The sequence below is a fragment of the Cynocephalus volans genome, chromosome 7, assembly GCF_027409185.1.
Source record: "Cynocephalus volans isolate mCynVol1 chromosome 7, mCynVol1.pri, whole genome shotgun sequence".
Taxonomy (NCBI): Eukaryota; Metazoa; Chordata; class Mammalia; order Dermoptera; family Cynocephalidae; genus Cynocephalus; species Cynocephalus volans.
This window is the reverse complement of record NC_084466.1, coordinates 4,970,612-4,996,162: the sequence shown is the minus strand read 5'-3', so window position 1 is coordinate 4,996,162 and position 25,551 is coordinate 4,970,612. Positions and strand designations below refer to the sequence as shown.

Genomic DNA, 25,551 nt, shown 5'->3' with positions numbered 1-25,551 from the left:
ATCGTTTGATGGTATTCAAGCAGATCTGGATATGAATTTTTTATAAGCACTATACGCATTCCCTCTTTACAGTAAATTTTTTCAGTTAATCACCTTGCTAGAGAGACAGTCTACCAGGGGCCCTGAGCATCCTGTACATTCCTGCTTAGTTTGTCAGACTACAAGGCATTTGCAGTTAGTTATACAGGCAACTAAGTAGCTCCAGGAAGCAGCAGCATTCACTTCCAAAAGGAGGGGGACCGCTGTATTTGCTGCTTGATACAATGTCTGCTGCTTGCACAAGAAGTGCTTTATCCTTGGCTGGCTTTCTCTGCCATAACCCAACCCTTTCTGTGTAGGCATCTATTAAGGTCCTACTGTATTGACCCTCTTCCTATCTCCCACCCACCCCCCATGGGACAGGAGAGCAAGGGGGACTGCTCCAAGCACGGAGCTCTGGACACTGTGTTTGCCATGAGTCGTGAGGTCTTTTCTCTGTGATCCAGGGATCTCTTATCTTCTGCAGCTAACCATGAAATAGTAACAAGCTAACCCGTTAGCTTGTAAGTAGGGTAAAATTCCAGAAACTTCAGAGTTCCGGAACACGCAAATAACAACAGGTAATTGTATTGCTTGCTTGTGACCACAGTCATGGCTCTAACCCCTTATGTGCAATATGTTAGCAATCCCTCAGTAGAGTCCTTTCACAGGTTAGTGTCCCAGAATGGCTAGACACCATGCCCATGGGGGTAGAACCAGGCATCTAACTTTCTAGATTTCAGTCTTGAAAATATATACCCATTACAACTACCCTATACCATTCTATCTCTTATTAATACATGTTTCCATGCTTCCTCACCTACGCGCAAATATCTTCACTGACTAAAACACTATAAAAACATCATCATGCAGAATTCAAAGTAAAATTGACCTCACTTTTCTGTAAACTTTTTCCTTAGAAATTCCTGCTTTTCCAGCAGATCTGACCCTAATGCAGCCAGTTAAGTAGTCTCTTTTCATTCACACATTCCTAGATTCTAAAACACAGTTGGAAGACTTGGAAGACATGGCACAGAGATGAGACTTTATGGTTACTAAAAAAAGCCCTTCAAATTATTCTCTAGCACCCCATCAAGTTTAATATGCAAAATCATTTGTATTTCTATATACTAACAATCAACAATTGGAAATTGAAATTTAAAAATACATTGATATTGGCATAAAATATTGAATACATCACAATAAATCTAACGAATTATTTGGAAGATTTTAATTTTGAAAGCTGAGAAATTAACAAAGATCAACATGAAAAAAGAAATAAACTGTTCTTATGGATGACAAAATTCAACATTGTTAGTATTTCAACTCTCCCCAATTGATTTATCAATCAAATGCAATGCTAATCAAAATTCTAACAGGCATTTTTGCAGAATTTGACAAATATATTCTAAAATTTATATGAAAATGCCCAAAACCTTGAATAGCCAAAACAATTATAAAAAAGAAAATAACGCTGAATGACTCACATTACCTTATTTCTAGGCTTACTGAGAAGGTAAATTAATCAAGACAGTATAGTATTGGTATAAGAATAGACTGTTATATAAATGGTACACACTGAAGAGTCCCAAGATAGACACAAACATATATGGTCAATTGATTTTTAACAGAGGTGTCCAGGTAATTGGATTGGGAAATAATTTTTTTGAAACTAATGCTAAAACATTTGCACAGGCATATGAGAAAATAACGACCTAAAATCATGCATAGCACAATACGAGTATAAAAAGGTCACTAACAATAAATCATAGACCTAAATGTAAACCATTAAGCTATAAAATTTCTAGAGCAAAATCTAGGAGAAATACTTGTTGACTTTGAATTAGAAAAATAATTCTTAGAAATAACACATGAAGAACAAACCATAAGAGAAAAAAAAAATATTTGAAACAGGTTGTTAGGAGAATGAAAAGACAGAGGTACAGAGCAGGAGAAAATATTTGTCAAGTGTATATCTGATAAAGGGCTTGTATCCAGAATATATAAACTCAATAATCTGGAAACAAAGAACCCAGTAAAAAATGTTCAAAAGATTTGAACTCACACTACCAGAGAAGAAATACTTTGTACTGGAACCACAAAAGACCACAAATAGTCAAAGCAATTTTGAGAAAGAACAAAGTTGGAGGCATCATACTCCCTGATTTCAAACACGTTACAAAGCTATTGTAATCAAAACAGTACGGCACTAAGAAAAAAAGACAATAGAACAGATTGGAGAAGCCAAAAATAAATGCAAGCATATACACTCAACCAATCTTTGACAAGGGTGCCAAGAATACACAATGGGGAAATGAAAGTTACTTCAATAGTGGTGCTAGAAAAACTGGTTATTCAAATACAGAAGAACAAAACTGGACCCTTGTCTTACAACATATAGAAAAATTAACTGGAAATGGATAAAATACTTAAATGTAGTATCTGAAACCATAACACTCCCATAAGAAGACTTAGGGAAAAGCTCATTAACTAAAGCACAGGCAACAAAAGATAAAATGAACAGTGCAAACTAAAGAACTTCTGCACAGCAAAGGAAATAATCAACAAAATGAAAAGACAACATGCAGAATAGGAGAAAATATTTGCAAACCATACATATATATATGTGAAGCAGAAAGTAGAACAGCAGCTTCAAGGGGAGATAGGGAGAAGTTGGTCAAAGAGTGCAAACCTTCACTTACGTAATGAACAAAATTTAGAGATCTAGTGTACAACATGGGTGGTGACAGATGTGTTAATTAATATGATTGTGGTATTCATTACACAGTGTATATGCATATCAAATTACCATGTTGTACACCTTGAATGCTTTCAATCTTTATGTGACAATTGAATATTTTAAAATAAAATAAATTCAAATTAAAACCACAGTAAGAAGTCACTAACATACTTAATAATAATTGACTCCAAAGGACACAGACTCCAGAGGTGATAAAAAAAGTTCTATTTATTTTGGTTACACAACTATATATATATATATATATATATATATATATATATATATATATATATATATATATATATATATATATACACACACACACACACACACACATATACATGTATATGTCAAAACTCATTGAGCAGTATACAAACAAAGGGTAAATTTTACTGGATATAAATTAAATCTCAATAAACCTGAAATTTAAAAGAGGCAAAAAGGGCATTGAGCTCTAATTAGAATCACAATTACTACTGTAGAGTACATGAAGTAATTATGTTTAAATATATTACTCTTGATTACATATGCATACATTTCTGCTTGTATGGAAACATTTAGAGAGATAAATTTTTAAATCTTATGATAAAGCTTTACAATCCAATATCAACATGGATTTTGTGTTTGTTTTTTATTAACACTACAAAATAATGGCTTTATTTTGGCAATGAAGTCTACAGAAGAGCAAAATATGAATTAACTTCTATTTTATTTTTTGCCTGGTTTAGCTGTATAGAAGTAACAAAATTTATTCTGCTTGTAATCTTACAATCTTTAAACATGTTATTTCTATTTCTCATGTTATGATTTTATTACAAACTCAAAATATTGCCTTATTATCCTATATTTTAAATTACTACATGATAATATTTTAATTAATGATATAATCATGCCTTTCTGCACTAGTCTGCAATCATTAACATTTAAGATTCTGGCCTAATTCAGTCATGCATTTCAACCTTAGCTTTTAAATTGCTTATTGATTTGTCTATTTATTACAGTCAAATATACATTTGTAAACATTTTCTTCTGAAGTTGAAATGAATATATATTTTTTTCTTTTAAAGGTGTAATTGTGTGAAATTTTGAATTAATAGAAAAGTTTACAGATTTTCAATAGTATTTTCCCTCTGCAGTTTATAGAAACTGTTTCTTATCTGAATAAAACAACCTCTTACAATCCAGCTATCCTGTAGGGTAATGTTTGACAGATACAACAATGTCAAAAGAAGACTAATTATGGTATTGATTATTTCCTTGTAGCAGTCCCCTGGTGTTACCAATTGCCAAGCAAGATAGTTTGTTGGAAAAAGACATTATGTTCAAAGATGCAACAAAAGGTCTGTGTAAGCAACAATCTCAGGACAACCCCCCTGAAAACACCACGATGAACGGCTTCAACAAACCTGAGCAGGTAATTAAATCTTGCTGCACATGCACTAGTATTCTTTCATATAAATTCATGTTTTAAAATCCAACATACTTCAAAAACAAGTACCTACTGATGTTCATTCAAGGAAAATTAATGAATGCATAGGTTAATATTTTGTTTATAATTTTCATAAATAATTAGGGCATTATACTGATCATTAGCAAACATAATTGCTATTGTGTTTTATGACAAATGTTACAGTCTTGACGTATGTACCAGGAATGTAAGCTGCATAAGTTACTTCCTGAATATTTCAGTTGAGTCATTGGTCATTATTTCATTATTAGTCTGTGTTTTGTTTGTTTGTTTGTTTTCTTCAACTATCCAAATATTTCACATAACTAGAAAGAGGAGAAAACCAATCACTGAGTCATTTATTTATTCTTCAAAGCAACTATGGTGGTGCATTGTGTGTGTGTGCGTTTGTTTGTAAGTTTGTGTGGGTTTGTGTGTGCCTCAGAGGCTTAGTCATGTAAGAACACTTTGTAACTGAGAGAGAGTATTGAGCTTGGGATTGTAGAAATTAATATACTTTCTTTTACCATTGCCACAGAGATAAATGGTTTTTATATGTTTAGTGTTCTGTAAATGGCAGAGTAATTTGCATCCTTGAAAATATTGTTTCAATGTATCTAATTTTGAGTATATTGCTTTAGCTAGGTTTATTAAAGAACTTCTTTCAAAATTAAGTTTGAATTTCATTAAATTTTGCTATTTAACTTAACTAAAACAGATAGCAAAACATTTTAAATACTTTTTGTGGGTGTATTTGTCTGCTCAGGCTGCCATAACAACATACCATAGATTTGTTGACTTAAACAACTAATGTATTTGTAGAAATGTATTTCTCATAGTTATGGAGGCTGGGAAGTCCAAGGTCAAAGTGCTGGCTAATTTGATTTCTGATGATGGCTCTCACCCTGGCATGTAGGAATTCTATCTGACTGTGGTGTCCTGTCCTGATGGAGAGAGAGAGAGCGAGTGCTGTAGATCTCTTCTTTAATTTTTAGTTAAATAATGTTTCTTTTGCTCTTAATTAACATGTAATAATCTGTACATATTTATGGGATAAAGTGTGATATTTCAATACATGTGTACATTGTGCAAATATAGAATCAGGATATTTAGCATATTCATCACCTCATACAGTTATCATTTCTTTGTGGTGAGAACATTCAAAATCTTATCTTCTGGCTATTTTGAAATATACAACACCATATACTTAACCTTAGTGACCCTACTGTCCAATAGAACACCTGGAATTATTCCTCCTGTCTACCTGGAACTTTATACCTGTTGACAACCTCTCCCTATCCCCCTCTCTCCGCCCCTCCCCAGACTCTGGTAACCACTGTTCTACTCTCTGTTTCTATGTGATCAACTCCTTTAAATTCCACGTAGGAGTGAGATCATGTGGTATTTTTTTCTGTGCCTGGCTTATTTCACTTAAAAGAATGTCCTCCAGGTTCATCCACGTTGCTGTGAAAGACAGGACTTCATGACTTCATTCTTTTTTATGGAGTCTCTTCTTATAAGGACACTAATATGTTGGAGCAGGGCCCCACCCTATGACCTCATTTAAGCACAATGACATCCTATAGGCCCTGTCTCTAAATATGGTCACATTGGGGATTAAGGCTTGCACGTGAATTTTGGGGGACAAAATTTAATCATAGCTACAGGTAAATTAAGTATTAGGTTAAATTTAAGAAACAATTTTTCTTAACTTTCTTGAGTGTCCTACTAACTTCCCTTAACATTCCAAGTGTTTCTGATCCATATAATTTGTGTAATTTAGCATCTGATATAACTCAACTTACAGTTACTATTTAAGAATGTCCTGTAATTAGTGTCCTTGACTGGAAGAAAAATGACTTAACTAACCATTCTACCACACCCTCTTCTCCTTCATAAATTTTTACACATATGCCCATAAAATTTAATTAGAAAACTTTATTTTTGTTTCTATTACAGATTTTTAAGACTCAAATTAGTTTGTAGTGAATGTTGAGGAAAAAAAAATCTGACTTATTTAACAACAGTTGGAACTCATAGGTGAGCTCACTTCCTGATTGCTCCCACAAGCAACGCTTTGAATAAGAGCTTATCAAGGTGTGCTTTCTCTTATTATAAAGATATAAACCTACTACTGCTCTACCTTTAGCTTTGCCAAATAATATTGCATATAGGTTTTCATTTTGTGGGGAGATGGATTTAGTTTTTTCAGAAACATGTTTCTTGATTAAAATATTACATCATATGATTCTATCATAACAGGCCAAAGGAATTGAGGATTTTTGACTATCAAACACTATTTTTAACACTATTTCCATCATGAAATAATTTATAATAAAATTAAGAGTGGGTATATGATTTTATTAATTGATTGCTTAGAAAAACATAACTTCACTGTTTTACTTTTTGGTTTTTCTGACATTTATTCCTTAATTGATTTATTGAAATGTGTGAAAACTCTACAGTAATTTGATTTCCTCCTGTTCAAATTCTCTAACATTCAAAAAAGTTTTAAATGCAATTACAGATGTTGCATGACATGTAGTCCACATTTACGTGTGCATTTATTGTATGTTTCTATTAATTTGCTTTTAAGTTGTTAATTACATGTTTGACAGTAGTGCAATGATAATTGTTTAATTAAAGAAGAGCAAACTAGGTCAACTCTTTCAACAAGGTGCTGAGATTTTTCCCTCTGTGGAGTCAAAACAATTTCTGATTAATAAATTGATTTCTTTGAAATGGTAATTTATCAAAATGTTTCTAAAAGTCAAAAAAATTGTCTTCAAAGGTGAGAGGACATTCACAAGAAAAGAATGTCAAGTGTAATCCTCGTAGGATGACTTCTCTGTGTTTAGTGTAGGTTTTTTATAATTGTATCCTAGATGTTAAACGTAATTGTAATAATGTTCTATTTATTTGTTATTAAAGAGGGAGCAGCTGCTATTCAGGTTTTATGTCCCTACATCCTATCGTTTATATAATACTCATCACTAGCATCTCGCACCATATGCACCAGGCTCCTGTACATCTTGGCCTGCGATGCAGGACGGTTCTCTCCAGGGAAGAGTAGCACCATTTGCGGACTGGATTAGACGTTCACATTTCATAGGCGTGCTGTAGACAAGACTCATCAAAGCAATGAAGTTCTGATTAACATTTTAAAGAGACATACAAAATGTAGAAAAATTTTAAAAATTAAAATAAAAACCACTTAGCATGTCTCCTTCCAGATTTTTATAAAATGTAGGTCTTATCAAATGGTAATTGTGTAAATGAATATTCAAGGCTTGATTCAGCCTTTATTTTTATTTCTGAGAACCACCAAAATTAACATTTTCTTTCATATCTATGAAAACATGACATTTTTTTAAGTTGCTTAAACGTGTGCAAGACATTTTCCCTTTCCGTTCTATTTCCCCTCCTATTGCTCCCCTTCCATGCCCTGCCTTCCTTTTCCATTCTCTTCTTGGTTTTCCAACTTAACTTCTTCACTGTCTTTCTCCTCTTTCTTCTTTCCTTTGGCAAAATACTTGTTTAAACTTAGGTTAAGCTGGAAATTCAGGTCAAGTCTCCATTCCATTTAGTGAGGGCATGGTAACCTGGGAGCAGAGAGGAGCAGGAGGAGGCATGCAGAGTTGCTCTGCTTCAGGTCTGCTGCTCAGGAGCTCTAGCACTCTGGAAGTTCCTTGCCCTCACTGAGGCTAATCTGGAAAATGGGTACATAGTACTGACCCCATATGCGTGTTATGAAGATGACAGTAGATGAGAGATATAAGATATAGCACAAGCACCAAAAGCAGAATACACATTCAATAAGGTATTTATTTTATTTTTATTGTTATCATTTGTATAGACTGACTTTATATTAGGTTTTGTCAGAGCAGTAGAGTCTTCATTCACTACGTTGATCTGCCCTTAATTCATGTAATTCCAGTCAACACATCCAGTAGGCTTTATTTTTTTTAATGTAAATGTAATACAAAATAATACTTTATATTGGCTGACATTTCAGAGCTTAAAAATGCTCTCACCTGCATTGTCTTAATCCTCAAAATATTACGGTGAGCAAGTGATTATCCATTTTCCATACTTAACATAAACTCAAGTTTCAAACTGAGTTTTAAACTAACCAAACTTGAACTCAGGAAAGTTGACCAAAGAGCCTAGAACCACAAGTGTTTCTTTTATTCCACATCTAGTGCCCTTTTAGGGGCACTGCAGCAGGTTTCCAAGATTGGCGAGAATTCCCTTCCTGTAGTCCACAGAAACACCAGCATGCGTGTACACAAACAAGCAGAGGAATGGCAGGTGGAAGGGCTGGTAGATTGCACTACGTCTAACAGAATAACAAAGCAGGACAAAGCACCTGCAAGGATGTAGGCGTGGCGATGGCATCAGTTTGGGAACCCTAGTGAAGTCTTTCATCACGTTTTCACCCTGTCTTGTTCTGACCATTCCGGTCACCTTGTCTATTTTCTGATTCCCATTTCCTTTTCATTTATAGGGGGTTCTACCCCCAGCCTGCCTTTCCCCAAGATCTTGCTGCTCTTACCCCATGTGTCAGACCATCTCTGCTACCCACTGAGCTCTAGTCCCTGAACATATACTATTAATCTCTTCCCAACAAAAATCACAAACAAACAAATGAAACAGTAAGGCTGACAGAACTCAAAGCAGCAGTGAAACAATGGAGATGAGGGATCAGCAAATTCAGAATTCTTCCGCAACTTACATTTGCTTTGGACCTTGAAACATTGCTCAAAGTGTTTCTCCTAAGTTCTTCCCAGCCTTCCATCCTGAATTATGTCTATTTAGTGTTTTATATCCCTCCCTCCTTTTGGAAATATTTGTAATAAAAACCATAATGGCCACTCCTAGAGGAGATACAAATATTTTTTCACATACTTATCTGATACCTGTTTGGACTATTCTTATGACTGCTTGGTAGACGTTGGTGTTTACAACATTCAGCCTATGACTCTTCACAGAAATCTTTTTCTTTCTGCTCGTTCCCAGCTGTCACAAGGCTAATGAAATCTTTATGAAGAATTTGTCCCTTTGAAAACCTTGCTTAAAATTGATTATCAAAGCTTCCTTCCATATCATTTTGGAATCTGTTGTGACAAATGCAAGGAGTTATTTCCTTGATCTACTCTAACACAGTATTTGACACATTTTGTTACTATAGAGGCTGGGGAGAATTCACATTTTTACTGTCAGCCTAGTACTTTCTCTCACCTCATAAAACAGCTGTGCAACTGGAGATGAAAATCTGCAAGAATACCAATGAGATGTCTGCAACAACTCTTCCAGCCCTGTCGGAACAAATGCAGAACTTCTGTTAGTAATATTCATGCTTTTTCCAAATGTGCACACAGAAATTTGCATTGAGATTGTTGGCTCTGTGTTTGTAAGAGGAATTTTATTACCTTAGTGTAAATCATTACTCCCGAAAAAAAAAAATCTTGCTGTTGATTTTTTTCCTTTTTATTATTGCCTTGGGAGTTAAATATGCATATTAACTTGCTGGAGATTTTTGCCTTATTCTTGCATTACTCAAAGTTATTGCAATCATATTATTGATTTATATCATATAATGTATATTCATGAATATACATATGTATTAGGATTTGTATGTACATAGATACATACATGCATACATAGTTTTGCAGGCTGTCTGTGTATGTATAAGATTTTTTGCTTTGGGGAAATGCTTGCAAAGGTCTTAGAAAGAAAAGATATCACATTTATCCCTAAATTGATTGTGAAAGTTCCCTTTCATGTCTGTCTCTATGTAAGGACTCTGCTAATAGTCTTTTCAGTCCTAGAAAATACATACTTACCCAATTGCAGTTATTTTCTAGATTCCTTTTACATCCAAAGGCAAGCATTCGAGAATGTTCTGGAATACAGTAAAATTGTCCTGGTATGTAAGAAAACTTCCAATCTTAGAATTAATCCTAACTGAAAAATCAAGTGCAGTTTAGCAACACATAGTTGAGTAATGCTGGCATTTCTTTTCTTAAATAAATCTAAGTTCCATCAATTTCTCCTCATCTTCTGCCCCTTTGCTGGGCCACCTTCATCTGGAGCTTGATAACTGATCCCAGCACTTCCATTTTTTCCCTCTACAAGCTGCTGAAGTATTACTTTAACAATGAGAAACTTGAAGCCAGTCATGTCATTCCCCTGCTTAAACCCCTTGATGACTTTCCATGACCTTGGAATTAGGCAGCTCTTCCCCGAGGCCTGCAAAGCTTCTCTAGATCCTCCAACATCATCCCAAAATTCGCCCACACCAGCCAGACTCTAGGGCTTCCAACACACTTATCTGTTTCTGACCTTTGGACTTTTACCAGGATCTTCCCCATCCCTGGAAGGTTCTTCTCCCACATCCCAAAAGACAGCCTTTTAAAATTATTTCCTACTTCAACTTTAATGTGACATCCTCAGAGAGGACTTCTTGGACCATCCCATGTAAAGTGAAATTTTTCTCTTTTCAGAACATCCTGTTTCCCCTTCATATTTTTGTGCTTATAATTTCTTATTTAAGTGTTTGCTTCTCTCCCCAGTTGAATGTAAACCCTCTGAGGTAAGAAACAGCATCATTTTTCTCCTTCTGTGTACCAAACCACTGGCACAGTGCCTGGAAAAGACTAGATGAGCAAGAAAAATTAGCAAATTATTGAATTTATGCTATCAGATATATTACCTGCTAGAGTTCCCCTATCGTTACCCAGTGGTTACGATTCCAGCTTCTGTTTCTGACTTATAAATTGTGTGGCCATAGAAAAATCTCCTGGCCTCTCTGGACCTCAAGGTCTTCATCTATTAATTAAGGATGTTAAACTATAGCAATGGATGTCAAACTTTTAAAAATTATTATTTAGCAGAAGAACCTTCCCAAGAAAGGAATATGTGAAAGAGAGCTGTTATACCTAAGCAGAGTGTCCTTGCTGAGAGTAGCACAGACAGACCCAGAGCCTCTATACCTGCCTACCTCCCACCCTCCTCCAAAGCAGCGCTAAGGGATGCTGGCAGAAAGTTTGCCATTGGTACTCATGGCCCTTTCTAGATGTGTTAGGAACTACACTAATGAGGCACACTGAGCTGCAAAGCAGACACTGTGCCAAGTCTTCCATAAGTTTAATTCTCACAATCACCCTATGCAATTAATTATCATATTTTATAAGAAAATTAAATGTGGATTCATAATGTTGGATAGAAAGATGTTCAGGATTTCACAGTAGGAGGATATACAATTGGCATTTAAACACTGCTCACCCAGATGAATACAAATCATCGATGTCTTGGACTTAGATGAGTTTGAATTTTCCAGCATTTGAAGTGGTTAAGCTCGGATTCATGTCTAAAATTTTTACTTGAATTTGCATAACAGAGTAGTGCAAAAATAAAAACTGCCTGGATCAAGAAGATTACCGGTTGCTTCACCGATGGGATGGTCCAAAGGCAGTGGCCACTGCTTTTACTTTTATGCTTCTCCCTGAGATCTCAGTCTGGCCAGCACCGTGTGCCTGAGAAACTCTTCAAAATGGAACGAAGTGCATAATATTAAATAAGTTGATATCACACAGTCCCAAAATTCTTTTGAGAACCCAGAAAATACTAGTAGAGCTGAAACATCATGGCTTCTATTTTTAACAGCAAAAGTGCCAGGTTTTAGATGCTACTCTTGAACTACTTAAGCATGTATTTTTACTAGTATAAAGCCTTAAAGCTATGTCGCTAACCAAATGTTACATAACTAATTTTAATAAGGCTATGTTATGTGCTTTTCTCTGTAGCTTTGAGGTTTTTTAGGTTTTTTTTTTTTTCTTTTCATTGAACCGTTGCATCTTTTAATAACAGTTTCAAACTCTGTGGTCTTTAAACTTTTGACATGTAATTAAAAATGGAACATCCAACTGTGAAGAAAGTTGCTTGGAAAGCAGTTAGAATTGATCATACTTATTTCTTTCCCAGGTCAAGCTAATGCCTCCTGCTCCAAATGATGACCTAGCGACACTCAGTGAGCTTAACGACAGCAGCTTGCTTTATGAAATTCAGAAGCGTTTCGGGAACAATCAGATATACGTGAGTGTCCTTGAAATCGCCTTTTACACTGTTTTTCCTGCACAGTTTCATTACCCTCCAGTGATGCAAATATTGCACATAAAGAGCTCATTGGAGCTTTTGCTCATGGTGAGAGCTTAAGGTGAATTTCTTAGAGTTCAGGTTCATTCTGGTTCAGTTATGAAGCAAATTCAGCAAAGTTCCAAATTTCAGAGTTAAGTATAAGCTAACACCCTGAAGGTAGACACAATACTCACTACTAGTTCACTTCCCTGTTGTCATGACTGCTGCGGAAGACCTTGCTAGAACCAGCAGGATCTGCAAATCACTTACGAAAATGCTGTCTGTCTCAACTGCTTTAGCCTGCTAGATCTGGAAAAGGATGCTAAAGGGGGTAGATTGATTATGTATGTAGGAATTCCTCTCAATTTGCATGAAAAGAAACGTTGCTCTACATTATCAGGAAATGTCTTTATCTATAAAGGACTAATTTGTACACAGATTTCTGATGAAAAGATCAGAAATATTACTTAGATGACATAGTCTAGAGAATTGATTTACTGTGGTTCCATCTTCCTTTATACGTGTTATTTCTTACAGTACCAATAACAATTCAGACATCCTGTAATCTCAGAATGTCTCTCTCTCCCTCCCTCCCTCCCTCCTTGATTTTGTTATATTCTACACAGAACACAGAGCAATTCAATCAAAATGTCTATTGAGAAATCTGATTATGCACATACCTGCTATCCCTTTTTGATAACACCCGTTTTTTTCCTAGTCTACTGAGAAATTGATTAAGTAATTTTTATGTAAATGTGAAGTCTGAGATTTCCTTACAAATAATAAATTGTCAGATGCTGATTAACCTATGAAAATGCAATACAGCATCTTAATGCTTGGATAAATTGCCTGCCACTGTAAATACACATAAATTAAATACTCTATCAAAATTAATGAAACTCAGTCATTGGCATAAAATGGTGAAACCTGATTACTTTAGACTCTGTTACCAACCTGTTACTTTTGTAAAGTGTGCATTATTTTTATTCTATTTTCTTGTCTTTTTTCCTCGCATTATGTTGATTCTTTTTTTTTTTTAAACACTTAATTATAGTACTGAAGACCACTGCTTGAATTGCTGCTTGAATTGTTTTGCATTTCTTTATTCCCTTCATGCTTTTCAGGTGTCTTGCCTACTAAATGTGCTTCTACTAATCTACTTCTCTCCACCTCTATGGCCACCATCCTCAACAAAACCACCATCATCGCTCCCTGACAGCCTCCTGACTTTCTAGAGGAGCCCTCATTCACTTCCAATCCGATCTTACAATGAATTTGAGTAATTTTTATAAAGCACAGAAACTCCCAGTCTTAAATTTTTCCTGTGGCTTATCATTTCTCCTGGGACAAAGACCACAATTCTTATTCCAGAGTCTAGAATCTAGACCATGAGGCTTCTCACGATCTGTGCCCTGAACACTGTCACTGAGGACTTCCCACTCATATCTCAATTGTTTTATCATTGTCCTCTGTACTGCATCAGAGACTCTCCTTAGACTGTTTTTCTTTTCCCTAAAGTTCTCCTTCTACCCCCACAAAATATTTAGCTCTATAAATGCCCACTTGAATGTTCATCAGTCTTTAAGTAAACCTCCCTAGGGCTTCCAGATTAAATCATTGTGGACCATCTTTCTCTAGCTCATTTATCAGTTTGTGATTACATCCCTCATTGCCCATTTGGTTAATGTCTGGCTCCTGTGCTAGGCTGTAAGCTCCGCGAAGGAACCAGGCCAGTTGTGCTAACCATGAGGCCTGGCCAGGTGCTTTCTAATCTCAAATGACAAATACCTCCTGCCTGTTTATCAGTCCTGTCTCTTAACTTCTCCACACAGTGGACTATATTCTTAGATGATATTTGCTCTACTTGGTTTCTCTCGTTATCTGGATAGCCTGGAGTAACATACCCTGCACTGCTAAAGTTTATGTAAAGTATAAATTCGTCACTGGGAGGCATGGGTTTCACTATGCTGTAGGTGCCCAGTAAATAATGACTGAGTAGAACTCTTAGACCCATACACATTGCTAGCACAAGAGAAAGAATTTAGTATTTATTTATCCATCGAAATCAATTGAGGCTGAGTTGAGCAATAACTTCCATAAGAGCCAAGACAAATTGTTTTAGCTGGAATAATATGCTAATAATAAATAATAAAAAGAATTTAAAGTTGGACAAGGATTTTTATCCCTTCTTACTGCAGCTGCAGTCTGATTTATTATATAATATTATCTTTCCAAACAGACCATAAATTGCTCTTTTACTAAGTGTGTAACATTCCACATGGACATTAGACTGGGGAGTTTCCACATGTCTGAAGCAGTAGGAAGACCCCAAACCTTCTAACAGAGAATAAATGGCAGGTGATGAGACATGTGCTTGCCAGGAAATGTGCAGGATAAAAGCATTGCATTCCCTGAATAATTATTGACAACAGTAGCAGAGAGAACAAACCATGCAGATTCCTTTATGGACAACAGAGAAGCTTGTCGGCAATATTCTCTTTACAGACATACTAGTGGGACCTGAAACTCATCAAGAAAAAGCCACAAAACAAACACAGAACCTCCTGGAACATCTGCTTAGCCAAGAGAGTTCTGAAACACATATAATTGGTGCTAAGCAAACCAGAGTAAATAAAAGACTGTACAGCTCACCTCAGCCACATAGGACCTGTTAGTATGCCACTCAGGGTGACCCTGTCGTATGCAGCAGGTCCTCTTTACAGAGGCAATTCAATAATCTAACGTTGACAAGCTGGTGTCAGAGGGTGAGGTTTCTCCCCCTTAAAGGATATTTGAAATTATGTAGTTGGACACATTTTTCTCATGCTAATACCGCTCCTCGCCTTCTAGTCTAAAGCATCCTCTATCATACACCGTGCTACACTCTGCAATTCTTGCTAAATGGTTCCATGTCATTTGCCTCAATCTATATATCAAAAAGAAAAGGTGAGGAAAATCTCTAGATTTCTACAATTAAAAAAAAAATGTTCTCTGCAGTACCTTTAAAGTGTTTCATTTCATCAAAATGGCCTCTGACATTTTGTTAACTTATATAAAGTCACACTCTATGATTTTTATTGTTAACATTAAAAAACATCTTTTTATAAGCTATTTTTTAAGTCACACAATAGATTTTCAAAGATAGTCTCAAATTCCTCCAATAATTAGGCCAATATAAAAGTTATACCTCCATAGAAAAATGCAGTTTTAGAGGTGTTTAGATTTTATTATAAAGCTTATCATCTCTTAATCAGTAATTTCTAAATTCTCTCACAATCTACTTTCTAGATTCATTTTTATTCTCTGGAATTTAACTGTAATTTTCAGATATTACATTAATTAGTTACTTCATCGGATCTATTATTTCATGTTTATTCATTTTCATATCTACTTGACTATAAAGTTCTGGCCAGTTCTCCTTTTAAGTAAATGCTGTATTGAATTACAACTTATAAACGGTTTAAAGGACAACTCGTTAGTGGACAACTCGTTAGCTCAATACATTTTTGTTTTGTGAACACACTATGCAAACCAGCAGCTTCATAAAGAAAACAGAAGCCCCTCCCCCAGTTCACACGAGTCATTACAAAAGATTCTGACACGTACAACTATAGATCGGTTGTGTCTGTTTTTATTTTTTCTTTTTCTTTATATAAAAGATATCTCTCGTCACCTTTCACTTCTCATTACATTTCTGATATTCATCTTTACTGTTGCTTGTAGCAGCAGTTAATCATTTTTATTTCTGTACAATAATCTACTCCATGAATAAATCCTAATTTATTTATCCACTGTACAATTGAGGCAGATTTGAGTTGTTTATACTTTTTAGTTTTTATAAATAATATAAATAATCTTATGCTTTTTTTTTTTTTTTTGGTCCCACATATGTATTTCTGTGGGGTAACATATAGAAGTATTTAAGTGAGATATTTTCCCAGGAGTAGAATTCCAGCATCATAAAATATGTTTGGCTTTGGTAGATGCAGCCACATCGTTTTTAGAATGATTGATATTATTTATTTTATTAATATTTTTTCGAACTCTAGTCGTTCTGGCTGTGGTGCAATATGTGTAGTTTTAATTTATATTTCTCTGATAAATGATGACATTTTACTAATATGTGTTTGTCGCTCATTTGATGATCTTCTTTTGTGAAGTGCCTGTTCAATTATGCTCACATTGCCATTAAAAAAATGATTTTTTTTTCTTTTCCTTCTTTACACGTGGGAGTTTTTATATTTTCAGGGTATTCTTTCTTTGCCAGACGTAGATACTGCAAGGATTTTCTTCCGGTTTGAGGCTTGTGTTGTATTCTTCTAAGAGCGTCTTTAGATGAAGAAAAGTTTATAAATTTTACAAATTTTTTAGGGTGGGTGTTTCTTGGGTCCTGTTTAAAAAATCATGGCTTTGGTCACAAAAATATTCTTCTGTGTTTTCTTCTTGAAGTTTGGTTGTTTTAACTTTTATATTTAGGGCATATTACCCATGTGGAAATGATTTCGCAGTGATAAAGAGGAGGGTCCAGATGAGTGTTTTCCGCACGTGTTTCCCCTCTGCCTAAAGCAGGTGTCCATGGTGATATCTGGGTACATATATACGATGTGTAGTAATCAAATCAAGATAATTAGCACAGCCATCACCTCAAATATTTGTCATCTCCTGTGTTGAGAACTTTCAAAATCCTCGCTCCTAGCTATTTAAAGTTATACAGTACATTTACTGTCATCGCCCTACAGTGCTAGAGAACACTGGAACTTTCTTCTCCTATCTAGCTGTAACGTTGCATCTGTTAACAAAACTTTCCCTATCCCCCCCTCCTCCACACTCCTTTTTTTATTCAGTCTGATTCTCACAAAATCCCTTCAATATTTTTTTAAATAAGCATTTCACTTGTTATAATATTCAATAGAACAAAGCCTATTGGTTTTATTTTATTTGAATTTGACTTTTCTATTTCTTTAATTACAAACTTTTAAAACAACTTACAAAATGTTAACATGTGATTTTTACTTATTCTCTGTATTTTGCACAATAATTTAAAATTACATATTTACATAATTTGTAAAGGAGCTATTTATATATAGTTCATGAACCATTTACATCTTTTTTTAACAGACTTTTATTGGGGACGTCCTCTTGCTTGTTAACCCCTTTAAGGAGCTTCCAATTTACTCTGCCATGGTGAGTATAAAATTTAAAATGCTACTTAATAATGTAGAATAACACTCACTAGGCATACATGTTTGTACAAATGGCTAATTAAGATGAAAAAACAAAACAGTAAGTCAGATCAATTTTTTTAGAAAAGGTTAAAAAGTCTTAATTGGATGGTTGCATGATAGTGACTTAATTTGCTCTGAAATAACTTTGAAAATTAGAGTTATTTTATCAAAAGTTTCTTTCGAACTTGTGTAATTCTTCTGTAATTATAGCCACTAGACAGACTTAAAATTAAATAATATATAACAACATTTTTTATACATTATTGGCTAATTAAAGATCAGTTGGTCTAGAGTCCTTATTTGAACACATTACTTCTTTCTGAAGAGGTCTATTATACTAAAGCAACAGGATTAAGAAATGGTGATTTTGCATGTTACAGTTTTCTAAATGACTTGCCCTCAAAATTAAGAGACCCTTAAAATTAAAAGAGAAATTGCTTATGGAAAATTATTCCAGCCAACTGAAAACACGGTATGATTTTTGAGTAGTAATGGGTCAAAAATACTATCATAGGGGCTCTCTACTCTTTGTGAAACCACAAGGTCGGTTTCACTACAAAGCAGAATCCCTCATAGAGGGCAATAGCATGCCAACCAGGGGACCATGGATATATGCTCCTGATGCACAGACACAGTCATAGATGTTGGAGACAGAGACAGAGAGAGAGAGAAAAAGAGAGAGAGAGAGAAAGAGAGAGAGAGAGAGAGAGAGAGAGAGAGAGAAATGATAGATGATAGTTAGATTACACTTTCTAAGCCCACAAGGAATCAAATAATGATTGCTACAGAAATAGCTCGTGAGAGCAAGAGAGTTTCCCTTCACTACCCCACCCTTGCCCTTCTTATCAAAAGTCAGTTCCACTGTTACTTTAAAACTGTGTTGAGACGTTCCCACTGTCCTCATTCTACCCAATCCTACCCCACCCTCACCCCCATGACAGGGTAAGGGGAATTACCTGCAATCATCTCAGGAGTTACATCAGAGGATTAAAGTTGATCTGACACGTGGTGATTATATAGTTTTGAGAAAAAGCTCAGTGCTATATCTATCACTTTGCTATTGAGTCATAACTGATATTTCTGTAAATATGTATACTGAAGTATAATATAAATATTGTAGAGTGTACAAATATTAAATGTTCTGTTGAACTAATTTATACAAAGTAGCACCACTTCGTAAACCATCATGCAGATCAAGAAATAAAACGTTAGCAGCATCACAGGTGTCTCTTCCATGTCCTGTCCTGGTCATGACTCACCCTCCCCCCTAAAGGTCAGCACAATTCTGACTAGTCCCCCTTTACGGGGATGACATTTATAGGAATCGAGTCTTACAGAATATCTTTCTCCGTATCTGGCTTCTTCCTCCCAATATTGTGTATGAGATGTTCATTCATGTTTTTGTAGCAGAGTAAGTAGAGTAGACTTGTTCTTTTGTATTACTGTATAACATTCCCTTTTGTGGATATATGGCAATTTTGGTCTGTTTGGGTGAGGACATTATGGATATGAGCATTCTCACACATGTCTTTTGGATAACTTAAGTACTTTTTTTGTTGAATCTACTTGTATATCTAAGCATGGAATTGAAACATCTGAGTGTATACATACGTTCGGTTTTGATAAGTGCTACCAGTTGTCCAATGACATTCCCATCAACATGATACAGAGATTCGAATTGCTTCCCTTCTTTGCCCAAATTTCATTTGTTTGTTTGTTTATCATTCTGCCAGGTATATACTGGTATAGTGGAATCTAATTGTTGTTTTAATTTGCGTTTCTCTGATAACCAATGATACTGACCATATTTTCACATGATTATTGTTTACTTATATCCTCTTTTGTGAAGTGTCTATCCAAGGCTTCTATCCAGTTTTTAGATTAAAAACTGTAACATTGGTTTGTCTACCTTTTTCTTATTGATACAAGGGAGCTTTAAGTATTCTGAATTCTCAGTGCATATTGAAAGCGTCTTATAAGAGACAGGGGTCAAGATTCATTTAAAAAAAAAATCAGTTTGACACAGCACTGTTTCTTAATAAGGCTGTCTTTTCTCCACTACGTTGCAGTGGCGCTTTTGCATAAATAAGGTGACCATATATGAATGGGTCTGTTTATAGAATTTCCATTCAGTTCCATTGGTCTATTGTAATAAATTTTGATAGTCCTACACTTTTACTCTTCAAAATTGTCCTAGATATTTTTGGCACTTTGTATTTCCTTTACAGTTCAGAACCAGCTCATCAATTTCCTCTTGAAGTGAGGAGCAGGACTTCAGGATTTTGAACTTAATTGCTGTACATTCATAGTTCAACTTAGAAACAACTAAAATTTTATGTGGTATTGAGCCTCCTGAATATACTTATTTAGGACTTTAAAATTCCTCTCGATGAGTAATCGTTTGTACTTTTCCAGGAGGTGTATTAAATAGCTTTCATTAAGTGTTTTAAATGCTGTTTAAATATTTTTTTTGAAATTTATTTTCTAATTGTGTGTGCTTACCGTATAAAAGCACGTTTTTTAAAAATTACCTTAAATACAACAAATTTATAAAATTTGCTTATTAACTATAAATGTAGTGTACTTAATTTTTTTTTCTATGCACACAATCATGTTGCCTACAAATAATAACAATTTTACTTTTTCCTTTACAATCCTTAAACTAGTCTTTTCTTAATTTACTGGATAAGACCATCGGAATAATGTTAAATAAAAATTATAATTCTATTTAAAAGAAAAAATATTTCTGATCACAGCAGAAACTTCCAGTAATTTCACATTAAAATGAACCTGGTTGTAAATTTTGCATAGATATTAATGATTAGATTAAATAAATTCAATTTTATTGCTATTTGAATGAATCTTTATCATATAAAAATTGAATTTTATCTGTTTTATTTGTCAATTGAGATAACTGTTTTTATCATGTACTATTTTGTTTTCGAAGTATATTTACTGACTTTCAAATGTTAAACCAACCTTGCACTTTTGATGTTTTATTCTTCTACTTATTTTATTGAATTCTATTAAATAATATTTTGTTTAGGATTTTTGCATCTTTGCTTATGACAGAAATTAGCCTCCAATTTTTTCTTTCTTTACTGTTTTTTTAGTCCTTTATATCAAAATTATGTTAATTCCATAAAAGGAATTAGAAAATGTATTGTTTTCTAGCCTCTGGAAGAGTTATGTAAACTAGGTGTTATTTCTTAAATGTTTAGAAGTAACCAGTGGAACTGATAGGGCCTGGAATTTCTTTGTGGGAAAGTTTTTAGTTTGCGATTTAATTTCTCTGACATGTATAGAACTGTTCACATTCTTATTTCTTTTGTGTTAGCTTTTTAACGTTTGTATTTTTTCAAGAATTACGTCAATTATATTTAATCTTCAAAAGTTTTGGGAATAGAGTTATTCATAATCCCAGTTATCTTTTTAGTGTTTGCAGAAATCTGAGTGACTTCTATTTATTCCCCATGCTGGTAATTTGTGGCCTCTTTGACTTTTGAAAATCAGTATGCTAGGAATGTATTAATCGTATTCATCTTTTCAAAGGAAAAAATTCTTAGCTTAATTTTTTCCTGTTGTATATTTCTCTATGCGATTCGTTTCTGCTTTTCTCTTTATTGTTTCCTTATTTCTACATTCTTTGGTTTAATTTAATTATTGGTTATGTTGTATAAATATATCATTGATTTTCTGCCTTGCTTTCTCAAATAAGTATTTGAGTCTTTTTTATTTTGATTTAACACAGCTTTATTGAGTTCTACATGTTTGATATTTTACAGGTTATTATTTAAGATATTAGGTTTTCATTTGTGATTTTTCTTTGTTGTATGCATTGTATAAAAATATATATATTTTTTCTCTTTTCTACTTTTCTCTTTGATCTACAGTCTGGATATATTGGCTGACGAGGTTGTGAATTCTCTCTTTTGTTGTTTTGAATCTGCTGATAAAACCATTTATTAAATTGTTGATGTCAGTTATGTCATATTTCAATGCTATAATTTTCACTTTATACTCTTCAAGATTTCAAGTCTCTGGTGAAATTCTTCATCTTGCCGCCTATTTAGGGGGGCATGTTAATCGCTGCTATTTTAAAGTCTGTGTCTGATAACTCTAATATTGGGGTGTGTTTCCGTTGTTCACGCATGCACACGTGCGCGCGTGCGTGTAGGTTTTTCATTACATGGGCATATTTACTGAGATTCATGGAAATTTTTTATTGAATATTGAATCTTCCATATATATATATATAAAGGTGTAGAGGCTCAGATAATGTTTTCTTCTTCCAAAGAAGATTTGATTTTTTTCTCCTGGTGGGCAGATAAGTTGTAGCCAGGCCAAGATCATCTTGACCCATTTTTATTTGTTTTTATCTGTAAGGTGTGCCACCTAACGGGTCTCACCTGAGCAGTTGGGATGGTGTCCTTTACCTTTCCTCTGTCACTGCCTCCTGAACTTGTCTGTGTCTGGGAGACCGCCACAGTCTCTGCCGAGCAGTTAGACCCTCAGCTGCACTTTCTATGTGTCCACTGAGCTTTATTCAGCAGAACAGCACAGTGACAAAGTCACACAGACAGAAACTCATAAAGAACAACCTTGTGGCTCAGTGAATTTTGATTTTCTGCAAGATTATGGCTCCTTAGGTCCTAATGCCTTGGTGATTTTCTGAGACCTACAATGAGATGCTTAATCTGTATTTTATCCAGTTTTTGCAGATGTTCATGGCAACAACATTTGTCTGATACCTGCTTCTTCATCATAGCTATCGGGTAAAGCAGGCCATATCTATTTTTATGGCACTGGTGGTAGATCATTTGCCCTCAGTTTTCTAAGATTGTTTGAGATTCCATGTCTATTATTATTTAATTGTGTATGTCTCTTTTGTGGGGAAAGAGAGAGAGAGAGAGAGAGAGAGAGAGAGAGATGCTATTTAAAGTTATCTGTTAATGTGTTGTTCCTGGCTTAAATTTATGGTGTCACAGTTGATTATAGAGTTAACAAGAATCTTACAGTAATACAACAGTCACCTTTGAATAATTGAATAAAAAACATACATAAGAGCTATACATATATACATACATATGTGTGTGTATATATATATACACATACATATATACATATTTCTTATTTAAATGCTTCTGTGGATCTAGAGGTCAAATTCTAAGTATTAGCCAAAATTTAAAATTGTTATAGGATCGTATTACTTGTCATACTATATTGTAGATTGTGATGGAAAAAACCTGTTATTTTTGGGTTTGCTTATTTTTATTCTGTCAACAGTATGGCAGCTTTATGGCTTCAAATAATATGTTGTATTTGCAGTTCTTTCAGAAATGCATGTTAGTAGAGAAAATGAGAGACGCGTTAAAAGACATATTTTCATTATTAATGTAGGAATAAAATGTAATACATTGGGACTGTTGCCAGGATAGTTTATTCAAATTTAAAAGGCTAATGTACCATATAGTTTATGTAATAATAAATATATAATTTGTATACTTTTATATAATTTATATAAATAAAATTAATTATTTTATGTAAGTATTAAGTATTTAATATATAATTATTAAGCTTTAATATACTGCATTATATAACTATCACCCATTATATTTACAATTCCCAACTAACTCCATCATAGAATATAAGGAGAAAAATAAATTTAAAAAGTATATTAGGTAAAATTTTCACTGAGATAAAGTTTACAATAAATTTACCCATTTTTCACAAGTTATAATGGAGTTTAAAAGTATCTGATGCTTTAAAAATACACATTCATTATGTAGAATTGAATAGTTTGTACTCTCCTAGTTGACAAGTAATAACCCATAAAATTATACATATTAGGCTGATACAAGGACTTAATTTTTATGTTGAATTAGTGTATCCTTAGTAGCGATATTAGTGCTTAATAATTTAATATCAGCTACTCATGTACTAATTCACATTAAATTGATCTTATTGTCCTCTGGACACACAAAAGAAAAATCCATTTCTTTTTGCGTCTATTGATTATCATTGCATGTAGGACTGTTGTTTTAAAGGATAAATTTTGTCCAAAAATTTTAGTTCTATATTGATTACTTTAATAATAAAAAGAAAAATAAAAACATTAAGTATGACCATATATAAAAAGATTACAAAGATCGGAGAACGACTTCTATGTTTTATGTTTTTTAAAAAGTCCACATGTAACATCTGTGTTTTACTATTATTTTGTTACCGTTAACATTTTTATATGAAACCTTTGCATAATACTCTTATTTCTAGCATGTCATTAATCATGAATGTAAAACACCCTTTTTGGTAAACCTCATTTTGAAACTAATGTAAACACATGGTGTGAGTAGCTCTGCCCATTAGATCTCTTGCTGCCATCGTGATGTCGATTCGATGCTTCCAATCACTGAGCAGCAGGCAGGGAGGAGGCAGTTCTGAATGAAGTGTACCCAACAGGAGTAGCGCTCACTGTTGTGCTGCCCATTCATTTATTCTGAAGACAAGTAACATTATTCATTTTAAACGTGCAACAAGTAGGGGAGAAGGAGAAAATGGAAAAATAGCTAGATCTTTCTGCATCTGCTTTACAAAAAAAGCAGACTTAGAATCAGGACCAACCATGCTTTATCAAGCTAATGAACATTTGCTGAATCTATTAATACATGTGTAAGGTATTTAGGGATGCTAAATGAGTTTCTCATCCCTAAGAACTGCATAGACATTCTAGAAACCAAACACAAATCACAATTAAAAATCACAGACTTCACTTGCAGCTGGAGAAAAGAAGAAACTAGCTGCATTGAGGGTGCACACTACTTACTGACAAGTCAAGAGGTTAGAGAGAATGAAATCTTATTAGGTTAAGAAAGGCATTGCAGGGAAAAGAAATACAATTGGAGGAAATCTTAAAGAATTAGCAAGATTACAATAAAGAAAAGGGAGTATATTTGGGGTGGGAGAACTGATTAGAGCTACATTGTAGAAATGAAACATATAGTACTATTTAGAGGAATGCACAGTCCAATTTGATAAGAGCAACAGAAGTTTAAAAAGTTGAATAATTGAAAATTTGGGAATTACAAACAGTAGCTGACATTGTTTAGTGCCTATTACATGGCAGAACAGCCACTAAAGACTTACATATATTATCTCATCAAATCTCAGAAGGCAACCCAATCAATATAAGAATTATTATTTCCACTTTGTGGATGAATAAACTGAGACCTGAGATTAAACAGATTTTATAAAGCCTTCCCATGAATGGCAGTATATGAGTTAGGGTTCTCCAGAGAGACAGAATCAATAGGATATGTTATAATTATATGAGAGGGATTTATTAGGGGAATTAGCTCACGTGGCTATGAAGAAAAGTCCCACGACAGGCCGTCTATGAACTGGATGCTGGTAGCGTGGCTCAGTCCAAGTCCAAAGGCCTCAGAACCAGGGAAGCGGATGGTGTCCTTGGTGTAAGTTCTGGAACCCAAAAGCTGAAGAGTCTTGAGCTCTGATGTCCACGGACAGGAGAGAAGAGTGTATCAAACTCCAGTGGATAGAGAAAGAGAGCTTTGCTTCTTTCCTCTGTCTTTTGTTCTCTCCAGACCCCCAGTGGATTGGATGGTTTCCACCCACACTGAGGGTGGGTCTTTCCCACCCAGGCCACTCAGACTCTCATACTAATCTCTGCTGGAAACACCCTCATGGACACAGCTGAAAAGATTGCTTTACCAGGTTTCTCAGCATTCCTTCATCTAACCATGTTGACATCTAGAATTAACCTTCACAAGTACACCCCTTGTCAACTGGGTGTCTGTACTATCTCCTTAAATCACACTCAGTTTTCAAATGGTACAATAACATAATAGTTTCGCCTAACATGATACATTATCCTGCGTACAACCAGAAATGTATTAATCCCTTTCCTAGAAGAAAAAAGGTAAAGTCCTTAAACAATATTTACCCTTCTCCCAATATCCCATAAC

At 34.4% G+C, this 25,551-nt stretch overlaps 1 protein-coding gene across 1 annotated transcript in view; it reads left to right on the top strand.

Annotated features, from left to right (window-relative positions):
* Positions 1–25,551, top strand: part of MYO16 (myosin XVI) — a 491,528-nt gene that overhangs the window by 175,804 nt on the left and 290,173 nt on the right. Inside the window, exons 9-11 of the mRNA XM_063102217.1 lie at positions 4,022–4,172; positions 12,192–12,302; positions 17,463–17,528. Of these exons, the coding sequence (XP_062958287.1) occupies positions 4,022–4,172; positions 12,192–12,302; positions 17,463–17,528 (328 nt within the window). The remainder of the gene's footprint in view (positions 1–4,021; positions 4,173–12,191; positions 12,303–17,462; positions 17,529–25,551) is intronic.